Raw genomic sequence first — 15,316 nt, 5'->3', positions numbered from 1 at the left:
TCCTTCACAGCAGGGGGTTGGGCTAGATGACCCTTCAGGGGGTTCCCTCCAGCTCTGCAACTCTTGTTATTCTACAGGTTATAGCACTCGGCTCCTGACACAACAGAAGTGGTGCTCCCCAGGACCGGAAATCCTTGCCTTTGGAGCAGAACACATGTGCCTAGAGCTAAGCAATGGAGAAGAGAGAGAGAAGTTTGTCTGCGAGTAACCCCAAATGGTGGCTGGCATTAGCCACAGGAACTACACACCAGTGCCAACCAAGCCGTCTGCTCCTCTCTTGGCACAGACTCTGCCTGGCTCCCGGGGCCCAACAAGGCAACGTCTTCCTAGCTGCCAGTGGCTTGGCTTGTTTTGATGTCAGCAGCCTCCTGCAACCCTACAAGGAGCTAATTATGTCACTCGTAATGAGGCACAGGTGCTAATTCTTCCCAGCATCTAATGAACCTCCTCCAAGTTTGCCTGCGACTCCCTAAAATGTTGGCAAAGGCACTTGGGTTGGGAGAAGACGTCAGGCCCATGCAGAGCTCTAGGAGAGTTCTGTTTTTGCCCTCTCTCCCGGAGGGGTCGGCCCCTCTTGCGCTGGGGTTCTGCTTGCAGAAACCAAAACATTAAAAACAAAAGTAGTAAAATAGGACTAGCCACAAAATGTTGCTCCAGGGGGCATTCTCCTGTTCCAGGTCCAAGGGATGCTATTCCATTCCCTCTTCCCCACCTGTCTCTTCTCTCCCACCCTGCACCCCAGGTCCATGATGATCCGATCCATTTTTCTTGTGTGTGTGGGAGGGGCATCATTTTGGCTGAATCAGAATGGCGCTGGGAGAACAAGTTTGCTGTTTGTATGTATGGTTCGTGGCGCAACTTGGGAACCTGTATCCCTTTATATACTTTTGGACTTAAAGCCAGCACAGGGTAGTGACTGGAGTGCCAGACGATGACCTGCCTTCAAACTCCCACCCAAGGTGAGTGACCTTGGGGCCCAGTCACCACCACTCTCAGCCTAACCTACCTCACAGGGATGTTGTGGGGATTAAACGAGGAGGGAGAGAACCATGTCACCTTGATCTCCTTGGTGGAAAAAGCAAGATAGAAATGCAATAAGTAAGTACCCTATTTTTCACTCTATAAGACACAATTTTCCCCTCCTAAAAAGTAAGGGGAAATGTGTGTGCGTCGTATGGAGCGAATGCAGGTGGAGGTTCTGCTCAGTGCTCCCTTTAAAGAGCTGTGTGGAGCATGTGTGCGGCTCTTGGAGGCTTTTCCCAAGGAGGGAGAAGGGCTGCCCTTCTCCCTCCTTGAGGAAAAGCCCCCAAGACACACCCCAAAACACACACTCCCTGTGCTCTTTAAAGGGAGCGCGGCTCTTGGGGGAGACTGAGCTGCGCACAGCCTCTCCCAGGCAGGGGATGAAGGTTCCCCTTGCCCAGGAGAAGCTGCATGCAGCTATCCCATAAGCCAGGACAGCAAGCGGGATTGCTGCGCAGCGATCCCGCTTGCTGTCCTGACTTCTGGGATGCAGAATATTTTTTTCCCTTGTTTTCCTCTTCCAAAAACTAGGTGCGTCTTATGGTCTGATGCGTCTTATAGAGTTAAACATGTGTTAAGCAAGTTCTCACAATCTCCATGGCCAACATGGCCAATGGTCAAGCAAGATGAGAGCTGTAGTCGAGCAACATAGGGGAGGCTGTAAAAAAAACAATGTGGGAGGCAGCAGTTACAAGTTATGGGTCTCAGCAGCCACAAGCAGGCGCTGTGATTCTCCAGCACAGAGGTCAGCAACCTTTTTCAGCTGTGGACCGGTCCACCGTCTCTCAGGCCATGTGTTGGGCTGGACTATATTGGGGGGGGGGGGATGAACGAATTCCTACGCCCCACAAATAACCCAGAGATGCATTTTAAATAATAGCACACATTCTACTCATGCGAAAACACCAGGCAGGCCCCACAAATAACCCAGAGGTGAATTTTAAATAAAAGGACACATTCTACTCATGTAAAAACACACTGATTCCTGAACCATCCACGGGCCAGTTTGAGAAGGCAATTGGGCCGCATCTGGCCCCCGGGCCTTAGGTTGCCCACCCCTGCTCCAGCAGCTTGACTTCACCCCTGGAGGTGCCCTCCTTTGGCTCTCGAGACAGACAACCGATGTACGGGTGAGATTGGCCAAGCTGGTGGCAAGTGGCTCTCGCTCCAGGAACTGCAATCTTCAGATGTGGTCCTTTCTTTCATATCTTCATGAGAGCCAGGAACTGTAAACAGCTCCTTCTCCCACTAGGAAGGCTAAATAACCACCGAGAAAGGATTTCAAAGACAGAGGACATGCCTATTACTGAGCCAAAGGGCTGGTGCAATTGGCCAGGGCTATTAACTCTTAATGGGCAGAGAAAGTTCATTCCAAACGCCTGCTGGTTTGCACATGAACCAGCTGCATTGCCCCAAAGCAGTGGGCTCAGCTGGGCTCTGCTAGGTCTCTGGCAAAATCCAGTGGGAAGGAAGTGGAGAGAGAGAGAAGAGGAAGGGAGTGGAGCTGGTGTAGGGCAGGCGGATTCACAGGCAGTGAGGGATGGGAGAATTCTACAATTCTGACTGCTATCCTACACGGGAATCCTATGGATGCATCTCGAAGTGTGGGTTTCAAAAGTGCCTCGATTTGAATAAACTCTCTTTGGTGGGGACTCAGTTACAGCTTCGTTAGAACAAAGCCCAGCACGCCTGGAAATCTAAGTGGCACAGGCACAGCTCTGAGCTTTTGACAGCAGCGCTCTCTGCCAGCTGAGGCCTCCCTGCCTCCTTAGTCTCCAGGCTGGCTGCACGTCACATGGAGAGGAGTTGTCAGCAGGGAAGAATGAGACTCTAAGTTGCAAATCATTTTGACAGATCCAGGCAGGGAGTGGAGGGGGGGGGGGGAGAGAGAGAAGGGGTATGTTTGGGGAGAAAGGGGTGGCTGGAAGGAGAGAAGCAGACAGAGTGTCAGGGGGAGGGTCTGCAGAGCCCTCCCAACCCCCAGATTCATCAACATTAATCATGCTTTCCTAATTTCACTCGCTGAGATGTGCAATCCACTTCGTATGCATGAGAGCAAGTCTTTGCTGTCTGGGACACAGTGCTGCCACCACAGTCTGCTGTTCAAGGATGCGGTAGGAGAGCAGGGCTGCGCTGCAAAGCGAGGTGCTGGCCCTATTCTCCAGCTTGACATGATGTGGGGCTTGTGGGTTGTGTTATAATAATAATAATTTATTATTTGACACCCCAGCCACTCTGGGTGGCTTCCAACCAAATATTAAAAACAATACAGCGTCAGACATTAAAAACTTCCCTAAACAGGGCCACCTTCAGTTGTCTTTTAAAAGTTAGCTAGTTGTTTATTGCCTTGAGATCTGCTGGGAGGGCGTTCCACAGGGCAGGTGCCACCACTGAGAAGGCCCTCTGCCTGGTTCCCTGTAACCTCACTTCTCATTGTCTGGTCCTGGTTATAGCACCACATGGCCAGAGTGTGGCATGTGAGTATATCCCAAGGATTTTTGGGGAGGATGGTATCCAAGTTGAGCACATGACTTCTCCCTTAGAGGATTATGGAGGAAGACGATCTCCAAGTCCGCCTTTCCTTTTGAAGCAAAATTTCATTGAAATGGGGGAGAAATGTCCTCGCATGAAGTCTTGGGTTTGCAATTTTGGGAGAAGGGATACTGCAGTGCTGGGGAGCGGGCAGGCTGGCGAGGCCCCCTAGATCTAGAGGCCCTAGGCTTCAGCCTACTTAGCCTATGCATAAATCCAGTCCTTCATGTGACCCCATTACACATTCTAAAGGATGGGAGGAGCAAGGAGATGGGGGGGGGGGCATTCTAGCAAATGAAATGGACCATTCTAAAAACATCCTTGGAAACTAATGGGTGAAATGTTCCAGAAAGAAATGTAAGGTGCTATGTATTCAGTGATCTGTGTTTGCCTGACTAAGGACTAAGGATTCTGAGCTGCTGTGTTCTGATTCAACACATGATGTCCAATCACAGAACATTTCAGGATTTTTGGCGCCTGCCATTGGCCCTTGAACTCTGAGTCATGATTCGCAGCTTGGAACTTTAGACAGCCAATCATGTTGGGAGTGGGAGTGGCCCAGGCTTTCAGGTATGTATATAAGCAGTTGCTTTGCCCCTGTTCCCCAGTCATGTAGCTCAATAAAGGTTCTTGCTGTCATCACTGTGTCTTGCCTGGTGGGGACCCACCTACACTTCAGGCATTTATTATGATTTTATTTCCAAATAAAAGATTGGATCTTATTAGAACAAACGGATATTTTGGATTTGGAGAGCTACAGTAATAGATACGGATGGCATGCCTACTTTGGGTATAACAAGGTTAAAGTCCACAGAGGGTTTAACAACCACATTCTCAGAAATGCTCTTTATAAAGTATGGACCAAATATCAAACACATTTAGAACCACAAAACTCCATGGTGGCTGTCCCTGTTGGAAGCCTTGGCTATCAAAAAACTAAATAGGGAGAGGAATTGGGCAACCTGTAGGCAATTACTGATGGAAGATCAAGGCCAGTTAAAGTTGAAACCATTCGAAGAGATAAGGCATAATATAACCCATTGGCTTCAGTATCATCAGTTAAACAGTGTATTTAATTCGGATAGACAGAGATGATTTGGAAAGGAGGATTCTAAATTATATACGGTATTGGTAAAAATAATAAGAAATTACTATCTCAAATTTATGACTTACTATTAGAATGGGACCTCAAAGAGGAGGATGTAAAGGAGGTAATGGTCAAATGGGCCCAAGATATTGGCTATACAATTCAATTAGAACAGTGGGAGAGACTTTTTAATTCACTGCCTGTTACACCATCAAAGAGAATATGATGAAAATGTTTTATAGGTGGTACAGTGGTACCTCGGGTTAAGTACTTAATTCCTTCCGGAGGTCCGTACTTAACCTAAAACTGTTCTTAACCTGAAGCACCACTTTAGCTAAAGGGGCCTCCTGCTGCCGCCGCGCTGCCGGAGCACGATTTCTGTTCTCATCCTGAAGCAAAGTTCTTAACCTGAGTAATATTTCTGGGTTAGCGGAGTCTGTAACCTGAAGCGTATGTAACCTGAAGCGTATGTAACCCGAGGTACCACTGTATTTGACACCATCTAAACTTGCCAAGATCTATAAGTTAAAGTCCAATCTATGTTGGAAATGAGAGTAGCTTGAAGGGACAATGTTTCATGTTTGGTGAGGCTGCAATAAAATTAAGAAATTTTGGGGAAGTATTCATGAAGAGCTTAAAAAGATGTTTAAAATCTCCATAGGAAAAAAACCAGAGACGTATTTATAAGGGATATTAGGGAATATATCCCAAAGGAAAAGAAAATATTTTTTTTTATATGGCACAGCCGCCCACCATATTAGTTATTGCCAGGAATTGGAAAGGAGATATTATACCTACAAAAGAAGACTGGATATGCAAACTAAATGAATTCATAGAATTTGCAAAGTTAACAGCAGCCATAAGACATCAGACAAATCGAAAACTAAAATCGGAATGGCAATGTTTTGAAGATTATATGAGAAAACACTGTTCTAAAGCGAATATGTTGCCATGCATGAACTAGGTATGTAAAGTATAAATGAAATTAATAAATAGTAAGGAATATATGAGAAGTAATATATAAAAGATGCAATGATAGATGAATTTCTAGGACTTCAGGTTGTGGAGCTGCAGTGGAGGGAAGTCACGGGGGTGTTACGGGTGGTAGTAGTTAGGGTATGTATGAATTGTGTCTTCTTTCTTTGTCTGTTTTCTGTGTTTGTATGGATGTTTTAAATAAAAAACTTTCTAATAATAATAATAGTAGTAATAATAATAATTTATTATTTGTATCCCGCCCATCTGGCTGGGTTTCCCCAGCCACTCTGGGCGGCTTCCAACAAAGATTAAAAATACATTAAAACGTCACACATTAAAAGCTTCCCTAAACAGGGCTGCCTTCAGGTGTCTTCTAAAAGTCTGGTACTTGTTCTTCTCTTTGACATCTGGTGGGAGGGCGTTCCACAGGGCGGGTGCCACCACCGAGAAGGCCCTCTGCCTGGTTCCCTGTAACTTGGCTTCTCATAGCGAGGGAACTGCCAGAAGGCCCTCAGCGCTGGACCTCAGTGTCCGGGCAGAACGATGGGGGTGGAGACGCTCCTTCAGATATTCTGGACCGAGGCCGTTTAGGGCTTTAAAGGTCAGCACCAACACTTTGAATTATGCTCAGAAACGTACTGGAAGCCAATGATTTTATACATGGTTATTATTATGTTTTTTATGCTTGCTGGAAGCTGCCCAGAGTGGCTGGGGAAAGCCAGCCAAATGGGCAGATATAAATAATAGACTTGTTGTTGTTGTTGTTGTTGTTGTTGTTGTTGTTGTTGTTGTTGTTGTTGTTGTTGTTGTTGTTTGCATTCTAGAAACCTCAAAACAAGTGGAAAGGTACACCCTAGAAAACATATTTAGAAACAAATGAAAGGGCCGTTCCAGAAACAAATGAAAGTAACATGGTAGTAACAAATGAACACTCTAGAAACATTCCCAGAGACACAGTAAAGGAAATGTCCTAAAAGGGAATGAAATTGTAGAAATACTCCCAGAAATAAAAACATTGTTAGAAATAAATTAAAGAAGCATACTGCAAAGAAATGAAGAGAACACCCCAGGGCCTAGAAGCAAATGGATGAAAGGATTTTTTCCCCTCCCCAGCTAAATGGGAGGAGGCAGGAGGGGGCCTGTTTTTGTTGGGTAATGAAGACAAATATCTTAACACTGAATTGCCATACCTATCTCCCAACACACACACACCTTCCCCACTCAATTGACAGGGCCATTAGTGTAAATTATTAGTCAATTAGAGCAAGGATGTGGCCAAACAGAAAAGAAAAAGCTCCAGGGGTCTTTGGAGCTCAGGAGAGCCTTTTAAGCTGCAAACACGCCACACATTTTAATGCCCACCCACCCCCCTGGAAATTGTAGTTTGTTAAGGGTGCTGGGAATTACAGCTCTGTCTGTGGCAATGACTTGCAGCTCCCAGGTTTCTTTAGGGCAGTGTTTCCCAACCTTTTTTGGGCAAAGGCACACTTGTTTCATGAAAAAAATCTCGAGGCACACCACCATGCCAGATGGGGAAAAGTCACTTTTTACTTATGTAAAAAAAAATAAAAAAATAGTAACAGCATAGAAGGTAATGGTTATCTCTTTGATGTCTGATGGGAGGGCATTCCACAGGGCGGGCGCCACTACCGAGAAGGCCCTCTGCCTGGTTCCCTGTAACCTCACTTTTCACAGTGAGGGAATTGCCAGAAGGCCCTTGGCACTGGATCTCAGTGTCTGGGCTGAACGATGGTGGCGGAGACGCTACTTCAGGTATACTGGACCGAAACCGCTTAGGGCTTTAAAGGTCAGCACCAACACTTTGAATTGTGCTCGGAAAGGTACTGGGAGCCAATGTAGGTCTTTCAAGACTGTCGTTACGTGGTCTCGGCGGCAGGTAGCAGCGCTCACAGCTTACGGACTGCACCGTGTAACAGGTGTCTGGCCCAGCAGCCTAAGGCGGACAAGCCACTGAAACAGGCATTCAGAATCCATTCATTTCATAAAACCTGCAGGGCTCAATCTCTGTGTTTGTGTATGTGTGTGTTTCTGTTTTGCCCAAGGGTCTGGGGGTGGGAGAGAGCTCTTTAGCATGATGCTTTTAAAACAATTAAATTATCAACAAACAAACCTGATGATACGAATAGCAACGTCAGGTGCTACGGGGGGGGGGGAGAAGGGGGCCTACTCAGAAGTAAATACTGCGTCCAGGCGCAATTAGCGCTGATTTAAGGTGCACCAAGACTGCCTAAAAACCTCACCAAAGATATGCAACAAAGCGCTTCATTGCAGAGGGGAGAGTTTGTGCACCGTGGAGGCTGGAGGGCTTCTATTCTACATGCGGGGGTTGGGGGGGCGAGGAAAATGTGCTCCGTGGTGGGGCGGGGAAGGCAAAGTTGCAAAAGCGCCCTGCTCCTTCTTCCGCGGAGGGAAACGCTCCTGCGGAGGCGAGAGGCAGCGAGGAGGCGACGAGGTGAGGCTTTTGTGAGGTAGGGAGAGGAAAGACGGGGGAGGGAACCCAAGGAGGATTTGCACGAGAGGGAATGAAGGGGAAACGCGCCTCCCACGTGGAGCACTTTTCCCCGGGAAATGCACGAGGTGGGGTCGTGGCTGATCCGTGCTGCGCGCTCGCGTCGTGCGGCCCAAAGTGCTGCAGGATCGCCAATGCAAGACCCCCTTTTAAAACCTCCCCCTCCCCCAGCTCTGGAAAAAAAGGGGGAAGGGGATGGCGTCGGCGTCGGGGTGCGGAGGCTGCCCGTGCCCGGCCAGGCGTCGGTGGCGGTGTCAGCGCTGCTGCAGTGGCTGCTCCTCCTGCGAGCAGTGAGTGGAGCGCAGCCGCAGCGGCGGCGGGGGGCGCGCGCGCTAGGGCGCAAGGCTGGCGGTGGCGGCGGGGAGCCCGGCGGAGGAAGGAACTTGTCCCTTCCCTCTGGACTCGCGCCCCCCGCAGATGTTGCGCCCGGTGCGACTGGCACCCCTGGCACCCCCCACGCTACGCCACTACTTCCACGGCACACTAGGCAACGTCCGGCGGCACACTAGTGTGCCGCGGAACACCGGTTGGGAAACACTGCTTTAGGGGAAGGTATGCTGTGGGTTAAACCACAGAGCCTAGGGCTTGCCGATCAGAAGGTTGGCGGTTTGAATCCCCGCGGGTGAGCTCCCGTTGCTCGGTCCCTGCTCCTGCCAACCTAGCAGTTTGAAAGCACACCATTGCAAGTAGATAAATAGGTACCGCTCCAGCAGGAAGGTAAACAGCGTTTTCGTGTGCTGCTCTAGTTCGCCAGAAGCGGCTTAGTCATGCTGGCCACATGACCCGGAAGCTGTACGCCGGCTCCCTCGGCCAGTAAAGCGAGATGAGCGCACAACCCCAGAGTCGGTCATGACTGGACCTAATGGTCAGGGGTCCCTTTACCTTTACCTTTATGTCATGTATGGTGAGTCAATGTGGGTGCAGAGAGGTCTGGGGCACAATCCTGAGATGAAGATTGTGCAGAGATGGTTTGCACAATGTAGCACTTGAGCTGCTTGGACAGGGGAGTGGGGGAGGTGGGTCAATCTGTGGCCCTCCAGCTGTTTGGGATTACATCTTCCATTATCCCCGACCATGGCTATGTCAAATGGGGATGGCAGAAGCTGAAGTCCAACACGAGGTTCCCTGTCTCTGTTTTACACCAGGATAACCCATTTGAGTGGCATGAACTGGCAGTGAACCAAATTTATCCAGACCCGGAAGCTGTCTGTGCACAAACGCCGGCTCCCTCAGCCAATAAAGCGAGATGAGCACTGCAACACCAGAGTCGTCCGCGACTGGACTTAACGGTCAGGAGTACTTTTACCTTTACCTAACAGCAACTGCATTAAACTTTGCAAAGGGGATCCCTTGTTTGGTTTTTGTTTGTTTGTTTGTTTTTTGGCACACAAGGAAAAGATGCAAGGATTGTACGCTGAAAAAAATTTATATGAAAATGATGTACCGATGGTATCTCCTACTAAGTTATCTAAGACGTGTAGAGCAAGCTCCAATATTTGTTGGAAGTGCAAAGAAAAGGAGGGTACCTTTTATCATATGTGGTGGTCATGTAAGATACCAAAGTCTTTTTGGGAAATGATATACAATGAATTGAAAAAAATGTTTAAGATAACATTTGTCAAAAGAACCCCAGAAGCTTTTCTATTGGGAATTACAGCTTCCGACATCCCAAAAGACCAGAAAAGACTGTTTATGTATGCGACAACAGCTGCAAGGATGCTACTAGCCCAAAGATGGAAAGATCCAACAGCTCCGACTAGGGAAGAATGGCAAGCCAAACTGCTGGACTGTGCTGAAATAGCAAAACTGACTGGGAGACGCATTGAATCAAGATGATAATGAATGGGGGAAATTCATAACTTACATTGGAGACCATTGTAAACAAATAAAAAAGTTAGCTGGACTTTAAAAATAACTTGTAAAAAAACAAAAGATATGGATAATTTAGAGAGATAAAAACTGTGGAGAATGTAATGATATGTAGTTTTAGAAAAAATTATTTTAAGGACCCGTGCAGGGGAAGTCACGAGACTTAGAGATTTTTTCTCTTTGTTATTTTAAATTTGTTCTTGTAAAAACTAATAAAAATATTTCAAAAAAAGGAAAAGGAAAGGAAAAGATGCAAGGAGTCTCTATTTCCTTTCAAAGAGATGCAGTGTTGCAGTCTGATGGAAACAGGAAAAGGCAAACCCTGAAATACAAGAGCATAACTATTTGTTCACCTTTCCCTGCACCCTTCTTTGTGATGTTGAAGGTCAGTGCCGGATTCAAGGTGGTGCAGGCAGTCCCCCACCCCCACCCCGGGAGCCGAGGTTTTGCAAGATTGTGAAGATCCATAATGAAGAAGATCCATTTGGGGCACCAAATTTTGACACCTTATAAGGCTTCTATATTGTGAAAAATTGCCCAAGTCTGCCCCTGTTGAAAGTCCATTGAGCAGAGGCACCAAAAACATTGTGAAGGCCCAATGCGATGTCATGATGTCATGCACGCAAAATCATGCAAAGCCGAACGTGGCGGCAGCCTGGCCTCAGGGGCCCCTGTCGCCCCCACCCCCTGCCATGCAAGGGAGAAGCCACCCCCAGCCAGTGATGGCAGCATCAGCAGGAGTCACCGACCACTGAGCCGTACCACAGCTAGCTCCATGTTCACCCTCTGAATCACGGGGCGGCCCTAGGAAAACATGGGGGGGTCCCCCTGGGAGTTGGTGCCTATGTCAAGGAGTCAGCCAAATTGGGGAAAGGCAGAGCATCTCCTCCGCAAGCAGGAAGCCTCAGCTGTAGCCCCCAGTAGCATGAGCAGAGACTCCCACCTGGAGAGCCCCTGCCAGCCAGTGTGGCCAACAGTGAACTAGACAGAGCAGTTGTCTGACTTGGTAGCAAAACAGTTTCCTATGTCAACATCTTGCCAGGCTGTTCGGTCATCTGGCAGGTGTTTGCGGGGGGTGGGGGAGGGTGGAACCATAATCATTCATCATTGCTCTCAGCACGTAGGATCCTGTCCTGGGGTGACTGGAAATAGGTTGGCTGCTAATATCCAACAGGCAGGCTGCCAGCCCCAGGCCCCAAAGCCAATTGGAAAAAAAGACATGAAGCCTAGGGGCTGGTGCTGCCTAGCCTAGCTGGAATCCAGGCGCTGTTCTGTTTACTGCCTGTGTCTGACTCCATTATGATCAAAGCAGTATGTGGTCCAATCCTACAACTCCCGGGAAAGATGTCTCTCCTCAATGCATCTTTACTCCTGGATCATTGATCTCTGTCCAGAAGGGAGGAGACACCTGCCAGTATGTGTGTGGTGTGTGTGTGTGTGTGTGTGTGTGTGTGTGTGTGTGTGTGTGTGTGTAGTTTTCTGCATACAGTGGTACCTCCACACTGGGAGCCAGTGTGGTGTAGTGGTTAAAAGCGGTGGACTCGTAATCTGGTGAACTGGGTTCGCGTCTCCGCTCCTCCACATGCAGCTGCTGGGTGACCTTGGGCCAGTCACACTTCTCTGAAGTCTCTCAGCCCCACTCACCTCACAGAGTGTTTGTTGTCGGGGACGAAAGGAAAGGAGAATGTTAGCCGCTTTGAGACTCCTTAAAGGGAGTGAAAGACGGGATATCAAATCCAAACTCTTCTTCTTCGGGTTACAGAGGCTTCAGGTTACAGACTCCGCTAACCCAGAAATAGTACCTCGGGTTAAGAACTTTGCTTCAGGATGAGAACAGAAATCATGCTCCGGCAGCAGCGGGAGGCCCCATTAGCTAAAGTGGTACCTCAGGTTAAGAATGGACCTCCAGAACTAATTAAGTTCTTAACCCGAGGTACCACTGTATTAGGCAGAAAGACCAAAGGTCTGTGGGCTCCTCACCTCCTCTTGAAGACAAACGAAAGCGAAGGGTCCCTCTTAGCCCACCACCCTTCACCCCCACATCTCTCAGGTGCTGCTGGAGGTGGGGTGTTACCTGGATGGCCCTGGCCTGCGCCACGCAAGGGAAGGAATGAGAAGCGGTGCCGCAACAGCATAGCACTTCACTTTGATTTATCACGGTGACATTTCCTACGCCAATCCCGTATTCTCCTCCAAGCACTACTGCTGCCAGACAGAAGAGACCGTGGAGCAAAAAAGAGGGGAGAGGGTTGCAGAAGGCAAGGTGGGGAGTGAGGCCTGTAAGAGGAAACATCCAGGGCTACCCTCACCTCACCAGCTGCCAGAATGAGGCCATTCCCAGGGGGAAGAAGTGGTTGTCTTTTCTGGCCACATAAGAACCCAAACCTGGCCCAACTGTAATGACTGCTAGTCAGTTTCTGGGAAGTTTGTGGCCAAGTGGGGATTCGAACCTGTTCTCCCAGGTCATAGTCTAACCACCACATCACAGGGGCTCTTAGAAATCAAGCGCCCTCAAGGGGGATATTTCAAACTCTTCAGTCCATGGAAAGTGTTTTTAACACACCTTTTCTGCTTCACAGTGGATTAAGCCCCAAAGCTCCTCTGTGGAATTCTAACCACCCCCTGGCGAATTTAGAATGGTTTAATAATTGTTTTCAACCTAATTAAAGCCGAGTTAATAAAGCCATCTGTAAAGCAGGCCCTACTGTGGGGTGTTCATGAGGTGGCAGAGATAGCCAACTGGCGTTGGTGGAGAGAGCTACCTCTCAATCCCAGTTGTGTCTTTTAACCATAGGAAACATTTTCACAAAGAATAATAGAATCACTGAAATGCAGAGTTGGAAGTATGTGGGTAGGGTAGCTATAGATCACCCATCATTAATAAAAGACTTGGCTCGATCCCTGTATCTAAAGTACAGGGCTAAATACACTATTCAGTAAGAGACCCCATTCACAAAAGATGCAGTGTCAGTGAAGTGTTAGGGATATAGGCTGTTAGACCCTTTTAATATCCATTGACAGCGCTTCCTTGTTCCTATACGTCTCGCAATGAACAGACCACACCATTATTAAGTTTAAATGCTTTACTTACAAACTCCAAAGGCCAGATTCATGTGTTATTCCATGCAGCAGCAAGACCACAGGTAGAAAATTCTTGGGTTACAAAATACAGAAATATACTTCTCAGCACGTGGTCTGGGCTTGAAGAGATCAAGCCCAGGTGTGTTGCCTGGTCAGCTTCACGTGGAAGAGAGTAAAGGAAGAAGCTTCAGTTTCTCCTTCACTGGAGGTGACGGGGTGTGACCTGACGGAGTCTAGGAATACAGCTGTGAGGCCTTAACCCCTTTATTCATTAACGAGCCCTAAGCTTGCCAGTTATATTTGACTGCAATTTCCCACTGGATATTCTTTCTAATGTTTAGTCAGGATCTCCTTATTTGCCATATGAATCCATTGCATAAAGTCCAACCCACCACAAAACGAGGCCAGCGTGGAAGAACATTCTTTTTCTTGCTCTTGATACTAAGAAATTATATTCTATTCCCCATGCTTTCGGGCCTTCTCGGTAGAGGGTCCCGCTCTGTGGAAAGCCCTCCCATCAGATGTCAAAGAGATAAACAACTACCTGACATTTAGAAGACATCTAAATGCAGCCTTGTTTAGGGAGGTTTGTAATGTGTGACATTTTGATATATTTTTAATCTTTGTTGGAAGCCATCCAGAGTGGCTGGGGAGACCCAGCCAGATGGGCAGGGTACAAATAATGAAATTATTATTATTATGCTGCTTGATCAATAGGTTAGATGTTAAGGAACGCATTATCAGCAGGCCAGTTTCACAGGAGATTAAGAGAATGTTGGCATACATAACTGAATTGTGCTGTGAAAAGTGTGGGTTTGAAGGTTTAAAGTGAAACAGCAAAAGCTGAAAAACTCAAACTTCTGTCTTGAACATGAAATTTTTTACCTCCTAGGCCGAGTGCCTTAGGTTTGCCAGCATTCTCTCAATTAATCTGCTCCTGGCATTTGTCAAATGTGACAATGTGTCCAAACCTGTCAAATACTAACTGCCATTGGATGTCTTCTATTAAATGCTGCCCAGCACTAATACCATTGCGTGTTGTCTGTCAAATACAGCCAGTTATCAACTGTCAAGCCACACTACGTCCTGCATTCGAGTGTCAAAAAACAGATTAGCAAACGTTATAGTGAGCATTTAAGGAAATACATTTTCAGAATATATGAAACAAGATTTTGGGAAGAATAAATGGGTTGGGGGATCTTCTCATGTAGCTCTTAAGAAGCAGTTCTGAGGCTTCTCATAGAATCATAGCTCTTACTCTCTTGTGCTGCGGTTGCCAGAAATACGGCAGGCAAGAAATCAAACATCCATTCCAGGCAGCGTCGTTTCCAGAGATTTTCACAGAACTGGGTGTCTGCATTTCAAACATGAAATTAATCTGAAATTCTGGGCCCAGGAAGCACTGCCTTAGGCAATTTGTATACATTTTTGCAAAATGAGCAAACAATAAATTAGCTGAAACAGGTTTTGCTCATCACAGAAAGGCAGAAAATGTCCCACCTTCAGCTGCTGAAAATATTTGCAGCTCTGGCTTCTGCAATTTCAACATGCACTGCTCACCCACATATTAATATTCATAGGGACTAGAGACAAGCTTTCTCCCCAAAATGAAAGCCAAAGCCCTCCCCGCCCCCCAAGAAACCAGCCTGAGAACCACTGTCCTAGATTAGCCTTCACCATGTGCCCTCCACATGTTTTGGATGACAACTCCCATCAGCCCCAGTCAACCATACAATAAAATGATGTACAATAATCCAGCTCTTACCAAATGCTTAGGAGCTGGTTCAGTGCAACCCTAAACCAACCCTCGTGACAACGCAGGGGATCTGTCTTCAAGTGTCCAGGCCCAAGAGAGCTCTGGGCCTTTAAAAAGCTGGGTGGAAGGCTGAAGGCAAGCAACTGTGCTTATTTTCCTGCCACAGCATCAGCATGTCATGAGAAGCTGAGCTGGCAGAAATTCTCACCACCATTGACTACTGTAATTCGCTCTACGCGGGGCTGCCCTTGAAGCTGTCCCAGAAACTCCAGCGGGTGCAGAATGCTGCAGCGAGGCTCCTCACAGGGTCTCTGCCATGGGAGCATATTCACCCAGTGCTTTTCCAGCTGCACTGGCTCCCGGTGGAGTACAGGGTCAGGTTCAAGGTGCTGGTTTTGACCTTTAAAGCCCTTCACGGCCTAGGACCCTCGTTCCTACGGGACCGCCTCTCCTGGTATTG

General features: G+C 47.7%; 1 protein-coding gene across 1 annotated transcript in view; it reads left to right on the top strand.

Annotated features, from left to right (window-relative positions):
* The window catches only part of DAB2IP (DAB2 interacting protein), a 314,536-nt gene extending 305,192 nt beyond the window's left edge, over window positions 1-9,344 (top strand). The window contains exon 17 of the mRNA XM_077922165.1: window positions 9,296-9,344. Coding sequence (XP_077778291.1) covers window positions 9,296-9,329 — 34 coding nt within the window. The 3' untranslated portion in view covers window positions 9,330-9,344. The remainder of the gene's footprint in view (window positions 1-9,295) is intronic.
* Window positions 9,345-15,316: the final 5,972 nt, after the last annotated feature.

This window comes from Podarcis muralis, chromosome Z (assembly GCF_964188315.1).
Source record: "Podarcis muralis chromosome Z, rPodMur119.hap1.1, whole genome shotgun sequence".
Classification (NCBI taxonomy): domain Eukaryota; kingdom Metazoa; phylum Chordata; class Lepidosauria; order Squamata; family Lacertidae; genus Podarcis; species Podarcis muralis.
Note: the sequence above shows the minus strand (reverse complement) of the source record. Positions and strands in the feature narration are given on the sequence as shown.